The sequence below is a fragment of the Coccinella septempunctata genome, chromosome 5 (genome assembly GCF_907165205.1).
Source record: "Coccinella septempunctata chromosome 5, icCocSept1.1, whole genome shotgun sequence".
NCBI lineage: Eukaryota > Metazoa > Arthropoda > Insecta > Coleoptera > Coccinellidae > Coccinella > Coccinella septempunctata.
In genome coordinates, this window is record NC_058193.1 from 31797506 (window position 1) to 31812556 (window position 15051).

General features: G+C 39.9%; 3 protein-coding genes across 4 annotated transcripts in view; 1 reads left to right on the top strand and 2 right to left on the bottom strand.

The window, feature by feature from the left end:
* The window catches only part of LOC123312845 (partitioning defective 3 homolog), a 73525-nt gene extending 59238 nt beyond the window's left edge, over positions 1 to 14287 (bottom strand). For both annotated transcript variants that reach the window (XM_044897380.1, XM_044897375.1), the window contains exon 1: positions 13858 to 14287. In XM_044897380.1, coding sequence (XP_044753315.1) covers positions 13858 to 13977 — 120 coding nt within the window. In that variant the 5' untranslated portion in view covers positions 13978 to 14287. The remainder of the gene's footprint in view (positions 1 to 13857) is intronic.
* LOC123312848 (cilia- and flagella-associated protein 161-like) lies at positions 4577 to 6189 on the bottom strand. The gene is made up of 2 exons (XM_044897382.1): positions 5670 to 6189; positions 4577 to 5069 (listed from the first exon to the last, which is right to left on the bottom strand). Exons 1-2 carry the CDS (start codon positions 6103 to 6105, stop codon positions 4600 to 4602), a joined length of 906 nt encoding a protein of 301 aa, XP_044753317.1. The 5' UTR covers positions 6106 to 6189; the 3' UTR covers positions 4577 to 4599.
* On the top strand, positions 6177 to 7962 carry LOC123312847 (cilia- and flagella-associated protein 161-like). Its single transcript, XM_044897381.1, has 3 exons — positions 6177 to 6546; positions 7153 to 7462; positions 7520 to 7962. The coding sequence occupies exons 1-3, from the start codon at positions 6237 to 6239 to the stop codon at positions 7821 to 7823; spliced, it is 924 nt and encodes a 307-aa protein (XP_044753316.1). The 5' UTR covers positions 6177 to 6236; the 3' UTR covers positions 7824 to 7962.
* Positions 14288 to 15051: the final 764 nt, after the last annotated feature.

Genomic DNA, 15051 nt, shown 5'->3' on the forward strand with positions numbered 1-15051 from the left:
GTGTTCATACACAGAATATCTAGTTAGCCTGGAACAGTTTCATGTATAAAAATAATATTGCGTTACCATAGCAACGAACAATAACTCATTAGAAGTGTCAGTGTGAAGTTTGAGGTCAAAAAAGTAAACCAGAGTTACGCAATGAATTAAAAGAAAGAAGATGTCCACCAAAATTGTGAAAATCGAAAAATTGGAGTATCCAGCCATCATCAAGTACCTGTATTTGAAAGGGTTAAAGACCTAAGAAGTTTCGTGTCCAAAAATCTACTGGAAAAGTTTTTGCTTCAGTTATTTGGGATTGCCATGGAGTAATCATGATTGATGTTGCCATGCAAAATATTCGTAGAATTACTAGAACACCCCCCTTATTCACCAGATTTGGCTCCATCCGACTATCATCTCTTTCCTCGACTGAAAAAAAGTTTAGAAGGTCTTAAGTTTTCTTCCAACGAGGAGGTAATAAAAGCTGTGGAGGTCTGGTTTGTAGAGCAAGAAGAAACAATTTTTTTTGAAAGGTCTACAGACGTTGCAGGTTCGCTGTAATAAATGTATCCAATTAAGAGGAGAATATGTTGAGTAATAAAATATTTTGACATTGAAATTTTGTTTGGTTCTATAGTAGGCTAAGAATTTTTCAATACATCCTCGTATGTACAAATCCGACTAAGAGTCAAAGACTCACCCTATATACCCTCTTCCCGACGGAGTTGCATAATTGAATTCGATCGATAAAAACATAATATTGCCAGTGCCAGTGGCATTATTCGATTCAAGATCTGCAAAACCGAACATAAACCGACCTGCCTTCGATTCTTAGATACCAATCTATTACAAATTCAATAATCTCTCGAAAAACAAGTTACGTTACGAAACTGCCCGCTAATAAAGATGAATGAATGACGAAATTGTCTAATAAGTAGGTAGAACCGCTGCAGGCCTCTTCACGCTTGCGAATTCTGACGAAAAAAAAATGCGCTCGCAACGGATGTTTGTACTGATCCCCCAAAAACGAGCATACGAGAATCGAGCCGGTGTGGTATTATTTCCTGTCTGATTGGGAGTATTGGGACGGGGTGATAGAGCACACGTGACAAGCCAACGGTCATTGCAGCTGCTTACGTCGTTGCCCCCAAGGTACGCCACTAACAGGATTTGGGGTTCCCCACCCTTCATTGCCGTACGATCAATAGGTAATTGTGATGAGGTTCGCATCAACTATAGCGCATATCGCAGGATAACCACGTCCTAGATTTTCTACATATTTCCGGTTGATTATAACCGATAGTAAACCGTCTACGATGCTCACAGCTCTGACCACAGTGGACCAATTCTAGGGGTTGAAAAATTACTTATGAAACATTCGAAAAATAATGGTATATATTATGATACAAGTGTGTACGGAGTGGGCCATTCATTAAAAATTAAGATCTATTTGCCTTATCTCTCCCAAATTTCCAAGAGATCTAATGTACAGGGTGGGCAAAATTGGTGATACCTGAATTACAACCTTTTAACCCAACAAGAAAGAGCAAAATGAATGTACCATTCATGTCGTCTTTTTTTGAGAAACTAATAATGCCATCAACTGCATTCCTCTATCTTCTTTTGTTTTTGAGTTATAGGCCAAAATTTAAATTTGGGCCATTTCAACTTTGGTCATTATATCCGTTTCTGTTTGTGCTAGGATGTTGAAATGAAAACATTATACAGACACTTTTTTGATAGCAATACAGTGGCGAACTATGATTTTTTCCAACAGGTATATTTGCTGAGCTGTATGTATTTCTTCTTATTTTTTCGTTTGATTTTCTACACTCGATCGCTATGCAACGCGAAACACGCAATTTGACCCAAGAGGAATGTGCCCAAGCGGTAGTTTTGCGAGAAGAAGGGTGGACATGCACAAGAATTGCAGAAAGATTGGGAGTTTCCCATACAAGTGTGTCCAGAATGTTGCAGCGATTCAGGGGGACAGGTATGAATGTCCGAAGACCAGGACAGGGTAGACCTGAATGGCAACAACTGCCATTCAAGAACGTTACGGTTTGCAACCGCTCGCCTCCTTCAAATTCAGCTTGAGCAAACTCATGAGGTGCAAATTAGCACTCAGATAATAAGAAATCGCCTCAGAATATGATTTAAGGCCTCGTGTCGCGGCAAGAGGCCCAGCTCTTACCCCAGCCCATCGAAGGGCGCGTTTGGATTTTGCGAGAGAGCATATCCATTGGGAAGAGGCCGATTGGGAAAGAGTTCTCTTCACAGATGAGTCTAGATTCTGCCTCTACCATTGTGATCGACGTTCCCTTGTATACAGACGTCCACATGAAAGATATGCTCAGTGCAATTTCCTGAATACTACTGGTTTCGGGGGATGATTGATTATGGTATGAGGTGGAATATTTTTCACTGCTCGCACAGACCTAGTGGTCGTTGATAATGGAGCTATGAATGCTGATAAGTATATAACTAACATTATTGAAGAGCATGTAGTGCCATTTGCCCCATGCATTGGTGAAAATTTCATTTTTATGGACGATAATGCCAGACCCCATCGTGCGAGAATCGTTCAGGAGTACCTTGAAGAGGTTGAAGTCTCTCGAATGGAATGGCCAGCAAGAAGTCCAGATATCAATCCGATTGAGCAGGTTTGGGACAACCTCAATAGAAGGCGGAGAAGTTCAGAAAATCATCCAGCTACTCTTAATGACTTAAGAATCCAACTCGGAGAAATCTGGGAAGGATTAGATCAGAACATTTTAAGATCACTCATTTTGAGTATGAACCTTCGTTGCCGAGCTGTAATTAACGCTCGGGGGTGGAAATACCAAGTATTAAATCACTTATTAGCATTTCAGAATTTTGAAAATTGTTCATTTCTCTTCTTTCACATAAGATTCGGTGAAATCCTGAATTTTTCTTCCATTTAATATGTCTTGTTTCGTTCAAAACCTTCCCGAGAGAACATAAAAAATAAGTTATAAAGTCAATGTAGAATTAACTTTCATTAAAATTGAGATTTTCAGAATGTGCGTTAATTTTTTTGCGCAGTGTAGTATTAGCTTGTCAACTCATAGTGGAACTTGTACGAGTTGTTGATTTGAAGTAGACCCAGAGGGCTTGTGGGTCCATGGACTCTGGGATAGACCTGTTCAAAAGATTTGTTTTCTGTTTCGCATTTCTCACGTACATAACTGAATCTGCAGACGTCAAATTAGCCTGAACCAATGAAATATCGATTGTTTCCCCGAAGAAATTCGATATTTAAAACCTGTCGGAAAAAGTTACAAAGTTTAAAAATCTTCGGAAATTCGAGACGTCAATTGTCCAACAAAAGACCATTCGTCGAACCCCTGAACTGGACCCTTTTTGGCGCCTCGCTAAAGTCGCCTGGCATTGTCCTAGGTCCGAATTGTTTCCGAAAACCGGAAACGCTGTCCCACATTGGAACAGGTCGATATTTCACGACGAATTAACGACATTTCCAACATGTTCCATCGGTCTCATTTTCGTCAGGATATTGCGTTACAAAGATCTGACCGACGCGTACAAAGGAGATCTGTGTATTGGTGTATTATAGGTACTTACCGAAAAATGCGTTTTTCAAGTGTTGGATTACAGATGATGATATCCACACAATTAGAAGCCATAGGGGCGAGCTTTATTCTAAGACGTCTCAGGGGTGTAACGAAATATGTCACACGTCAAGAATGATGGACTTACTCCGAAAAAACCGCCCAACATACGGTCAAATGTAGAGAAAACCTTGTGCTCAAGTGCTGGGTAGAGATATCCCAAGATAACACAATTGACGAGATAAAAGAATCAATTTCCTAGTTTAAGAACAAAAACTCCTGTTCTGACGCCGTTTGTTTGAACACTCACTTCTGGCCTTCGTCTAATGTAATGTCCAAATAACTTCATTTACCAAAAACCAATAAGAGCGAGTACTTCCAATTACCAGGTAACATCAATATACATTCTGGTGTAATTTGACGTCATTCATTAATGATCAGAGTTCGCAAATCATCCATTGACTCAGGCTGGGTAGCGTAAATCTTGGATTTCAGTCCAGTGGAGCCAGATCAGGTGATCTGGGTGGCTGGGTCCCCTTCTTCAAATCCAGTTTACAATGCCGTTTAGGTAGTATGAACACTCGTTCGAAAAACAGATATCGAACATGTAGTTTTGATATTGATCATTTCACTGACCACAGAACTGGAGTCTTATAAGTATAGAATTTATATTGTTTGAGGATTCTCATGATTGTTGTGCAGAAAAACTAGATACATCGGACAATTTCCTAGTACTAAAGGTCGGATACATTGCTACATGACCTAAGACAGCTACGTCCCTCGCTTCGTCTCTTTCATATCAGAGCTTTGATCGCCCTTTCTATAGTTTCTTTTCTACACCTCTTTCGATTACAAATATTTCTGCCTCTTAAAGAACAAACCCGATGGTAATGGATAATTTCAAGAATCTTTGCACACAATTGAAAAGCTTCTCCAACTGATTTTACCAGGAGAATCACTACTTCTTTAAATCTTAAAATCTTCCAGAATAAAAAAACAACAACACAATCGATCATTTATTTCCAATTCACTTGATCAACTCGTCCGGCACCTCCTCGCCCTTGGCCGCCCTCACGACCGCATTTATATTCGGCAGATCCTCTCCCACCACCTTCCATATATTCTCCGCCGTCTCCATCTTGTGCGTGTCCCTGAAGGTGTGGCAGCTGATGACGTACTCGTTGCCGAAGAAGGTGGTGACCAGGGAATTCTCCACGGCCAGATTCTTGCCAGTGGACACGTTCTGGATGACGACCTTTTCGCTGGCCTTCACGAAGGAGCCCTCGTGCTCGAACCTCACGGCTGGGTTGAAGTGCAGCATCTTGAAGCGGCAGTAGGCGTCGGTGTACTTGGAGAGGGTGGGGTTGAGGTGGAAGCCCAGCTGGGGGAAGGTGTTTTCGCACTGTACGTACAGGGGGTCCGTGGAAGCATCGACGATTTGCAGGTAGAAGTGGTCGCCGTAGTTTAAGGGCTCGCCGGTTTTGTTTCTATCACAACCTGTGGAAGTTATCGTAAGGTTTAAAAGAAGGATAATGGTTTGAATGTCATATAGAGGATTTCTGTGCCAAAACTAAAAATCCAGACCACCTGGTTGGTGCCCTAGACTGAAACTGGCAGCCTCTTTATACTCATTTTGAATTGCTGAAATTGAAAAGGTGTCCAATCAATTTCCAGTCGATGAAAGAAGAATTTTCAGTGAACAATTCTTGGTGTTATTGAAGGAATTGCAGCACTAATGTTGCGTGATAATCTGGCAGCAGCAGGCATGACATCCTGTAGCTCAGTGAAGCATCGACCGTGATAATATCTATCACAGAAGGCAGAAGTATGAAATTCTCCTCTGATGTTCGAACTGAACTAGACTGAATGTTGAAGTTGGGTCTTAAAAACCTTTGACAACAATCGTTTATCATCCTGGGATCAGATATGTCTCTGGTGAATCAAGACATCATTAACCATATGGATTTGGGCTCAAAACTCGAAAATTAGAGACACCTGAGCCAAATTTTGCTTTTGCCAAGTTGAAGAGGAACAAGTATGTGAAAGATACCACAATTTTCTGATTGATTCGTCAGAAAAACAGGAAAAGAATCTCACCAACAAATCTGAAAGTATTCCTGACGCAAGGGGTTCCATCCACAGACCCCACAATAACAGATCCATGAGAAAACTCCTGTCTGGTATCGATCTCCCTCTCAGTAACCAAACCTGCCAGATACACCGGTCGCACCTTAGATCTACTGCTCTCGCACGGTATATCCGGCGCCACTATCTGATAGTTTTCCCCATATTTCAACATCACCAGAGAATGAGACAGCTGCAACGGTCTGGACAGGTTTCGGAACATCTTCCTGGTCTTCTGAAGCAGCATCTGGCCCCTCTCCCTTTTGTACGCAGCAAAAGTGGTCTGTTCCTCCTTCAGGAACAGGTCTTCGTTCCAGTTTCCCAGCTTGCAGGGCGCGTTAAAGGCCGGTCTTATCGAGAACATCTCCTCCCTCTCCTCCCTGTTCTTCTGGGATTCAGGCTCGATCATTGCTAACGAAAAAAAGGCACGACTTCGAGGAAATACAAAAACAACAAAAATTGAAGGTTCGGTCGTCAAACTGATCTCTGCCAAGGTGACAATCAGTCTCAGTTTCGATATTGTGAACGAGAAGGGTCAAAATGGAATACAAGATGAAGAGGGAGCAGCTGGAGAGGGAGGAAATCTTGAAGAATCGTACTATATACGGTGCCCCATGCAGAATATCGAACTGGTTCGAAGATAAAGCGCTGCAGGAACACATGATTCTTTACACCAAATACAAGGGAGAAAGGTGCAGCCTTCTCATACAGAAGACCAAGAAGATGTTCAGGAATTTGTTGAGACCAACTCGGTTGTCCACAGACACCGAATTCTTGAAGCACGGCTATAATTATCGCATAAAGGCTCTAGATGTTCCCAATCTATTGACCCCTGAGCTTAGAGAGAAAGGTGATTCTTGCTTCTGAAGGCTTTATTATACTAGCACATAAAAAACTTCTTAGTGACCGGGAAATCCAGAGTTTTAGAACGACTGGATCAAGTGGATTTCAGAAGGATCCTGGAAGCAGTGAGAGTATCAGAAGATTTTCATGCTGACTGCTCTGCTGCCTCTAGAATTCAGTCTGAGGCTCTAATGGCACCAGGGTCTGAGATGTTTCATTGCAATGACCAAAAACAAGGCTCATATTTAGCATGGATTCAGTGGATTTCAAGAGAGTTAGGACAATAGGAATAGGAAAGAAATGACATACGAGCTTAGCTATGTTATTCAACATGGACTAGTCACCAACCAAACTGGTTCTGGTATACCAGAACAGTAAATCGACGGAAAGCCGAGAGATATTCAGGAAAACAATAGCCTTTTATCACAAATCTAGATGCTCCATAGCAACATGATCTGGATGGGTCAAAATAGAGATACTTTTGAGGTCTTTTGACTGAAAGGCCAGTCTCATGGCTCTTGGGGTATTTGAAAGTATGAGTTGTCTGCAGCCCTGAGATCCTAAACATAGAAACTCAACGAAGACCATTAGTAACCCTTTTCTTTGGTTCCAGGCAACGTCCAGGGCCTCTATTTGTCTGGAGTCGTCACAGACAGAGAGATAGACACGGTGCAAGAACTGACGCACGGTTGTACGGTGAGTGCAGCGGCGGGTAAGTTGCCATGCGTGAGGAACACCTTCAAGTTAGTAGGATGCGACCATGACGCATGCGGAGAGCCGGTCTTGTACGAAAAAGACTTCTTCATACAGATAGCAGACGATGGAAAGGTGCCGCTGTATCTGCGATGTGAGAGCATCTCCATGGGTGCTATTGGCGTTGAGAGGGAGGTTCATATGTCACAAATTGCTGACAATCAGTGCAGGTACCTTGGATTTGGTGGGAAAGATTGGTAGATCTAAAGTTTAATCGATTTTTTTAGATTCAAGCTGCTGGATTGGAACCCGAACGTACGTTACGAAACGTCGGGTTCGGTGGTCAGCCCCAGGTCTCGCGTGATGATACAGCATTCAGCCTCCGGTCAGAACTTGGCGGTGCAGTACAACAAGTTCATGCCAACCTTCTTCGGCGTCGAGTGCTGCATAGTCTGTAAGACCTACAGGGACACCCACAAAATGGAATGTATGGAGAATTTCTGGACGTTCATCGGGGAGGAGCCGCTGAACAAGAACATGATAGTTAGGGCGGCGCAGGGGGAGGATATACCGGACGATTACCTGGAGTGAAAGGAAGGAAGGAGTATTTTTTATTTATATTTTCTATTGAGAGTGGGAGATTGTTTTTGTATTGGTTTTTACTAGGTCATACTAAGTGTTATTCTCAGTTTTTTGTTGGAGGAAGAATAAAATACTTCTACTTTTTTTTTACGATGTAACGAAATATGTAGTCATTTTTAACATCTACCTTGAGGTGATAGATAACCTCAGGATATCCCTCGAATTTATAAATACGAGGATGTATTGTGTGCTCGATTTGAAAACGATGTTGACTTCTTGAACCGAATTGTTACTATGGATGAGACTTGGGTACATCTCTACGATCCAGAAACAAAGCAACAATCGATGGAATGGCGACACTCTGGTTCCCCAAGACCTAAGAAGTTTCGTGTCCAAAAATCTGCTGGCAAAGTTCTTGCTTCAGTTATTTGGGATTGCCATGGAGTAATCATGATTGATTTTTTGGATAAGGGATTACTATTCGACATTACTGACCACTCTACGGGAAAAAATTGAAAAGAAAAGACGCGGAAAGCTATCCACAGGTGTTTTGTTTTTGCAGGACAACGCCCCTGCACACAAATCTCATGTTGCCATGCAAAAATTCGTGATTTAGGGTTTGAATTACTAGATCACCCCCCTTATTCACCAGATTTGGCTCCATCCGACTATAATTTCTTTCCTCAACTGAAGTTGAAAAGGTCATAAATTTTCTTAGAACGAGGAGGTAATAAAAGCTGTTGAGGTCTGGTTTGCAGAGCAAGAAGAAACATTCTTTTGAAAGGTCTAGAGACGTTGCAGGTTCGCTCTAATAAATGTATCCATTTAAGAGGAGAATATGTTGAGTAATAAAATATTATGACATTGACATTTTGTTTGGTTCTATAGTAGGCTAAGAATTTTTCAACATATCCTCGTACTATGCCCATGTTAGATTTTCATACAGATGGTATGGTTAATCTCGGTGTTGCAGACGTGTTGACCCATTAATCTGACACTAATCAGGAGGGGTTTTCTTAATCTGACAGTTTGAAGATGATAACAAAGCATTTTTTAAGAATATCTCCCTTCCTGTACCTCTAATCGATTCTGTATACATTATGAAAGTTGTAGATCATAAAATTCTATACAACTTTTGTCTGAAGCAATTTTTCATTTCCTTGACCGTTTTCGAGCTAGAGGGTGATAAGGCCACACATGCGAAAGGCTGTCCTAGACAACAGGGAATACTCCTTCTGATGAAAATTATGTATTTTTTATGGCTTATCTTTGAAACGTCACATTTTGAAATGAACATTTCTCGGAACATTTCAACAGTTTTCAAAAAAAAAATTATTTTAAGTACACAAAAATGAAAAATAAAAATGGGTATTTAAAATTTAAAGCATTTCGTTTCTATTGCACAAGTTGGCAACATCGACTGAAATATGCGTTGATAATAAAGGACAACAAATACACTTTCTTGATGAGATAGACAAAGATGGCTGTCTATGAAGTCTGCGACGAACGAGGAAGGTCGTAAAATTTTACGGGATTTTTATGGCCGGTTGCTGTTGAGGCTCGCTAGTGAATACGCACCTTATGATGGCTGTAAATCAACAGCTGTTTTTTATAAACAAGCCATTGTTCTTTTTTTTTCTAGTAGGCGCTGTTGCCGAATCGTAAACTAGCAACGAAGCAATTCAAATTTTAAAACCTCATTCATTCATGAAATGAAACTCATAATTAGTCAGTTTAAACTTGCATATGCTGTGATAACCCAAATTGAGAATTCCCCATTGTTGACTTTCCAACAGAGCGCCTCCATTTCGTGAAACCTCGTTTTCCCCCAAGCCCAACATTAACGCCTGCTATACATAAGTTACAACATCACAATAATACCAACAAAAAATCCCTTCTTGTACCGTTGATCGACTCCTCGATCCCGCTCTGATTACATCTGGATTTCCTGCATCCACCACGCCTACCCCGGCCCAAAATTCGACGAAAAGAAACGAAGATGTTATTATTCCGCATCGTACTCGGAAACGCGTGATTAACATAAACCAATGACGAATGCGCGACTCGCAGAAGGAGCCCGAACAAAAAAAAACGTACAAACTCACGACGACGTAATCAGAGATAATTTCGGAGCGAACGATCAGTCAAAAACCACACGGATTGCCCCGTTCCGATGATGTTCCGTTCGACCAGCCTTCGCCCCGTCGAGGCGGGATGATGATGGTACACGGTGGAATTCCGGTGACCTTAGAGCCGGACGATGTTTCCACGAAGGTCGGACAGAGCGCCGTGGACGAGGATGAAGATTCAATACGATCTCGATGGTGCGGGGCAAGTGCTGCTGTATTGGAGGAATGGATGGACAAACTACCCTGGATCAAGGGTGGATGAGTATCGTAATCCGTACCAAACCTTCTGTGGTCATGTGAACTTTATTTCGAAGTGAGATGATGAAGTAATAACGCCTTGTAGTTGGTTCCAAGAAGGAAATCCGGGATTTACTCGAGCTTGTCAGATGAATATAAGGGGAGATATCTTGAACCCTGTAGTGTACAGTATCTCAACCAAAAATTAGACCTGTGTACAGGGTGTTCCTAAATTGAACGTACAAACGAAAAGGGGAGATTCCTTGAGTGAGTTTAAGAAAAAAAAGTCCCATAAACATGGGGTCGCAAACGTTTCGTTTTCGAGATACAGAGTGTTGAAGTTTGAATTTTTTTCAAGTTTTTTTCTCATACTATCTACACTTCACAAGATATTCAACTGAAATTTGGCATAGATATTACATTTTTGAGTTCTCACCACGTGACATGGCAATTTCGATAGAAGATCTACAGGGTGATATTTTTTCTGGAACACTGCCACCTGTTCTTCTGCAGAACTTTTTTTTGGTGAGCAACTGTTAATTTGAAAAAATGTGAAAATAAGCTTTGTTCTTATACTAAACTTTACGGTCTCTTGTAGTTTTGTCGTATCTACCAACAATTTCGAGAAAAAAAATTTTGAACGATTCTCTCGAAATTTTCGTAACTATGATAGGAAGGCCAGTTTGTAATCTGTGGTAGATATGACAAAACTACAAGGGAGCGAAAAGTTCAGTATAAGAACAAAGCTTCTTTTTACATTTTTTCAAATTAACAGTTGCTCACCAAAAAAAAGTTCTGCAGAGGAACAGGTGGCAGTGTTCCAGAAAAAATATCACCCTGTAGATCTTCTATCGAAATTGCTATGTCACGTGGTGAGAACTCTAAAATGTAATATCTATGCCAAATTTCAGTTGACTATCTTGTGAAGTGTAGATACTATGAGAAAAAAGGGGAATTTTCCTCAATTTGGGTTATCACAGTATGCAAGTTTAAACTTCATGATTTTTTCAAATGCACGGCGGAAACTATTCAAAATCATTCTTCAAATATGAGGTTTTAAAATTTAAATCGCTTCATTTCTAGTTTACCATTTGGCAACAGTGCCTATAACCAAAATTTGATATTTTGCTGATTTCGAAAATTTGTCATAACTTCTTTATTTTTCAAAATATCTAAAACGATGAAAACTTTGTTCAGCCAATTTTTCTCTGGGAATACGACACTATATCCATTTTTTTGTTATCTTTTGTACTAGGGATGGAAAAAACAACCTAAGTACAAGAGATAAAGAAGTGGAATATGGTGTCGTATTCCCGAAAAAAAAGTGAAAGAAAGTTTTAATCGTTTTCAGATATTTTCAAAAACAAAAAAGTGATGTCACATCTTCGAAATAGACAAAACATCAAAATGTGGTTATATCATCAAGACAATTGAAGATATCTTGAAACGATTTCCAATTCCAGTAATGGACTTCTCAAGAAAATGGAGCCAGGTATTACTTTATCTAGTACCAGAAACAATCAATCAATCAAGCAATTTGGGATTATTTGTATAAAAAGAGCTAGGGGTAGAATATGCCTACCACTATCCCAGGAGTACTCAAGCTCACTGATTAGCAGTCTTGGAAAAACTTTGTATAAGTGTTTGTTCTACGTTTCACTCTTAGGCCACGAAGTGATGGACTAGCTTAGTGCAGAGAACAACTGAACTGGGACCTTGAATGGAGTAACATTAGATATCTTAAGGGATGAATCCAGATTCTGAATCGAGTTAGCTTCGAAACAAGATGTCACTCACTTCCCAATTAAGATTTCAGTGGTTGCTGTGGTCAAGCTCACAAGGATTATAGAAATTGATAAATATCCCCCTACGAACCAAAGTTTGCCCCTTTTTGGATTTTGTATGATTTTTCATAGGGGCAGAGGTATTTGAGGTGGTACCTTTTCAGATAGGCACTCTGTATAACCTAGCCGTCAGACAATTTCTCAGCAACATTATTTTTTCAATCGAATCGCCAAGAAATCGATTTAGCAACACGAGACCCCTTGCGCAAGAAGAAATCCGAGACGAAGATGACCATCTCGACCGGAGTGGTTCATTTTACGAGAGAAACAAAAGACAACTAGACCCGACGCCATCGGCACCGGATTACCGTTCTTCTTTTTACGTTATTATTGTCCATTCGAGTAGAAAATGACTGCAGTGACTTTTCGAGAAGATGGGGAACATACCAGATGCCTCGGAATGCGAGGAATTCTAGAAGTCAAACGGAGTAGTGAAACGGAAAATACCAGAGTCGACTAGGTATACATAAACGACCGGCTCTATGCTCTTTTCGAAACGTAGAAACCATGATCAATAAGGAAGAATTATTGGCGATATTCGACCTTGTGTAAAGCTTGAGGAACGTTCGAACAATCTGTATTAGAGAGATTAGAGTTCATAATTTTTGTCTATAAAAACTGTCGATTCTGGATATCGAAGAAATGGTCGATTTTTTCAAAGATTCAGCAAACAAACTTTCTATATGATCTGCATTTTTGTGGTTATTCAGTAAAATTTATTTCCGGGAAGTTAAGCAGCGTTCGGTTAGTGAAGCAGTTGGATGGGTGATCGCTCCAATATAATTCAAACACGAGAGCAAAAGCTACAGACTTCGCGTCAGTGCGTTCCTCATTTTTCATTCAAATTCCAGTTAAACACTCAATGATCCATAAAAACAAATTTCAACCAAATATAGAGTTCAAGGTCGAGATACGAGCTCCATATAAATAAATATTGACCATGAAACCGACGTTGCTCATTCTAACATCATTTTTTAAACAAGGTAGAACTATTTCGATTAATATTCAGTAAGGTGGACACTGAAACTTCAATTTTGTGAAATTGGATCATTTTTCATCAAGTCGTAAAAAATTCAACTTTTACATACGAGATCCACACAAAATATTCTTCCCATCAAAACCAAACTTGAGCATGAATGAGATTGAAAACGAAAGATATAAAATAACAATTATGTCGTCTGGTAAAGTAAAATTAATGTTCGTATGATATAATACTAATTATTCACAACGAATGTTTGGCATAATATCAATAAGACGGCATTTCTGTGAATTTTTATTCAATGATAACGGTTTTTAACAAAATCGACAGAAACGCTTTGAATCACAAAATGTAGCTGTGTTTTCGAACAATCGACAATAGAACACTAGGCAGGTTACAATCTTTAATAGGAATATGTTAATTGCATCTAATTTGACGGCAAACAATCATGAAATTGTTTCTATTGTTTTCGAAAAAAACGTTACCCGAGCATAATGGATTAGATCAGAAAAATTAACAGTTACACTTGAAAGCGCACTCTGCATATCAAGTGGAAGAAATGTAAAAAATTGTGGAATAATCTTGAAGAAATTCTCAGCTGCGTTACTTATCCAAAGAAATTATCACGAATATTTGATAATGCTAATAAACGAATAAAATGCGGTATTTCTCATCCCTGAAAAACCTGTAATGAGCAAGGCACAAAAGACCAATGTTTGAAACAAAATTCTTATCATATTTAATGGAGCGATAGTTCATCCAAACAGTGGCTGAGTTAACTGAACAACCAATCTTAGGTTTATCTCAAAAACATAACCAAAAACTATCAATACAAACAAACTGGCTCTATCTACCTTTCCTGTAGCCTTTTTGAACCGCAACGTAGCCTCTCTGATCAGGTCCCTAACAAATATATCCCCATTTCCGCATGGCACAACTACTCTCACATTACCAAAACACACGGTCACCTTCATATTCAACAAAAATTATTCGCACAACTCAAATATTCACAAAACTGGCCATTTCGCTGACTGAAAGACACTCTCGATTGTCTGTGTTCACCTTTAAACACCTGCCGACGGTGTTCGTTAGATTTTAACGTATTTGAACGGATGTTACCTCGAACTAAGTCAGATGATGGAGCGATATATTTTCTACAGTTCTCCACATTGTTATTTTGTCATTCTTTATTGATAAAGGGAGCATTCGCATTATCATATGGCTGCGAATGCTGAACGGTTGAATAATGCTTTCACTATCTTGGCATTTTACGAACTAAAAATTTCAAACTTGTTTTTCCCCCTCCAACTGTTTTACCTGGTTCGCGCTTACCTATGCCAGTGCGCGTGCATCGTAACGAAAGAGCCTAACCGCCAAGGTTCTTCTGTCGCTCTTAGCACCATGTACCACTAATTATGTGACAAAAATTAGTAACACCTGGACATTAATATTCTAAAGTTCAACTATCATTCTTGGATAAGACCAAACTCAACAGAACGGAAAGGTTCTTCTTTGTGTAGTCTGGTCTCTGGTCATAATTTGTTTCCTGGATTTCGAGATCATGATTTACAGAATTCGCCTTATATCTGAACATTGAATGGCGCGAGTATTCAACTATTTTTTGAGTATTAATACGGTGCGCCAACTGTTGGATCAGAATGGTAAATAACAATGGAATGCAGTTCATTTATTACTGCTACCTAGCGGGCAGGTAAAAAACTAAGCGGATAAACATATGGATCTCCCCCTCTCGCCTCTAAGAAATGATCTGATGACTCAAGGGAAATTGCTTGATCTCACTGAATAACGCACATATATCATTATTCAAATAGTCGGAGGTTTATTCACATATATTTCTAAGAAATGATTGTAAGCGATATCTTGTAGAAATCAGTTGTGCCATACCTTGCGTAGGCATGTGTTCCATTTTGTGTCACTCAGTATAGAGGGTGTCCCAGAGAATTTCGAGAGAATCGTTCAAAATTTTTTTTCTCGAAATCGGTAACAGATACGACAAAACTACAAGAGACTATAAAGTTCATTAAAAC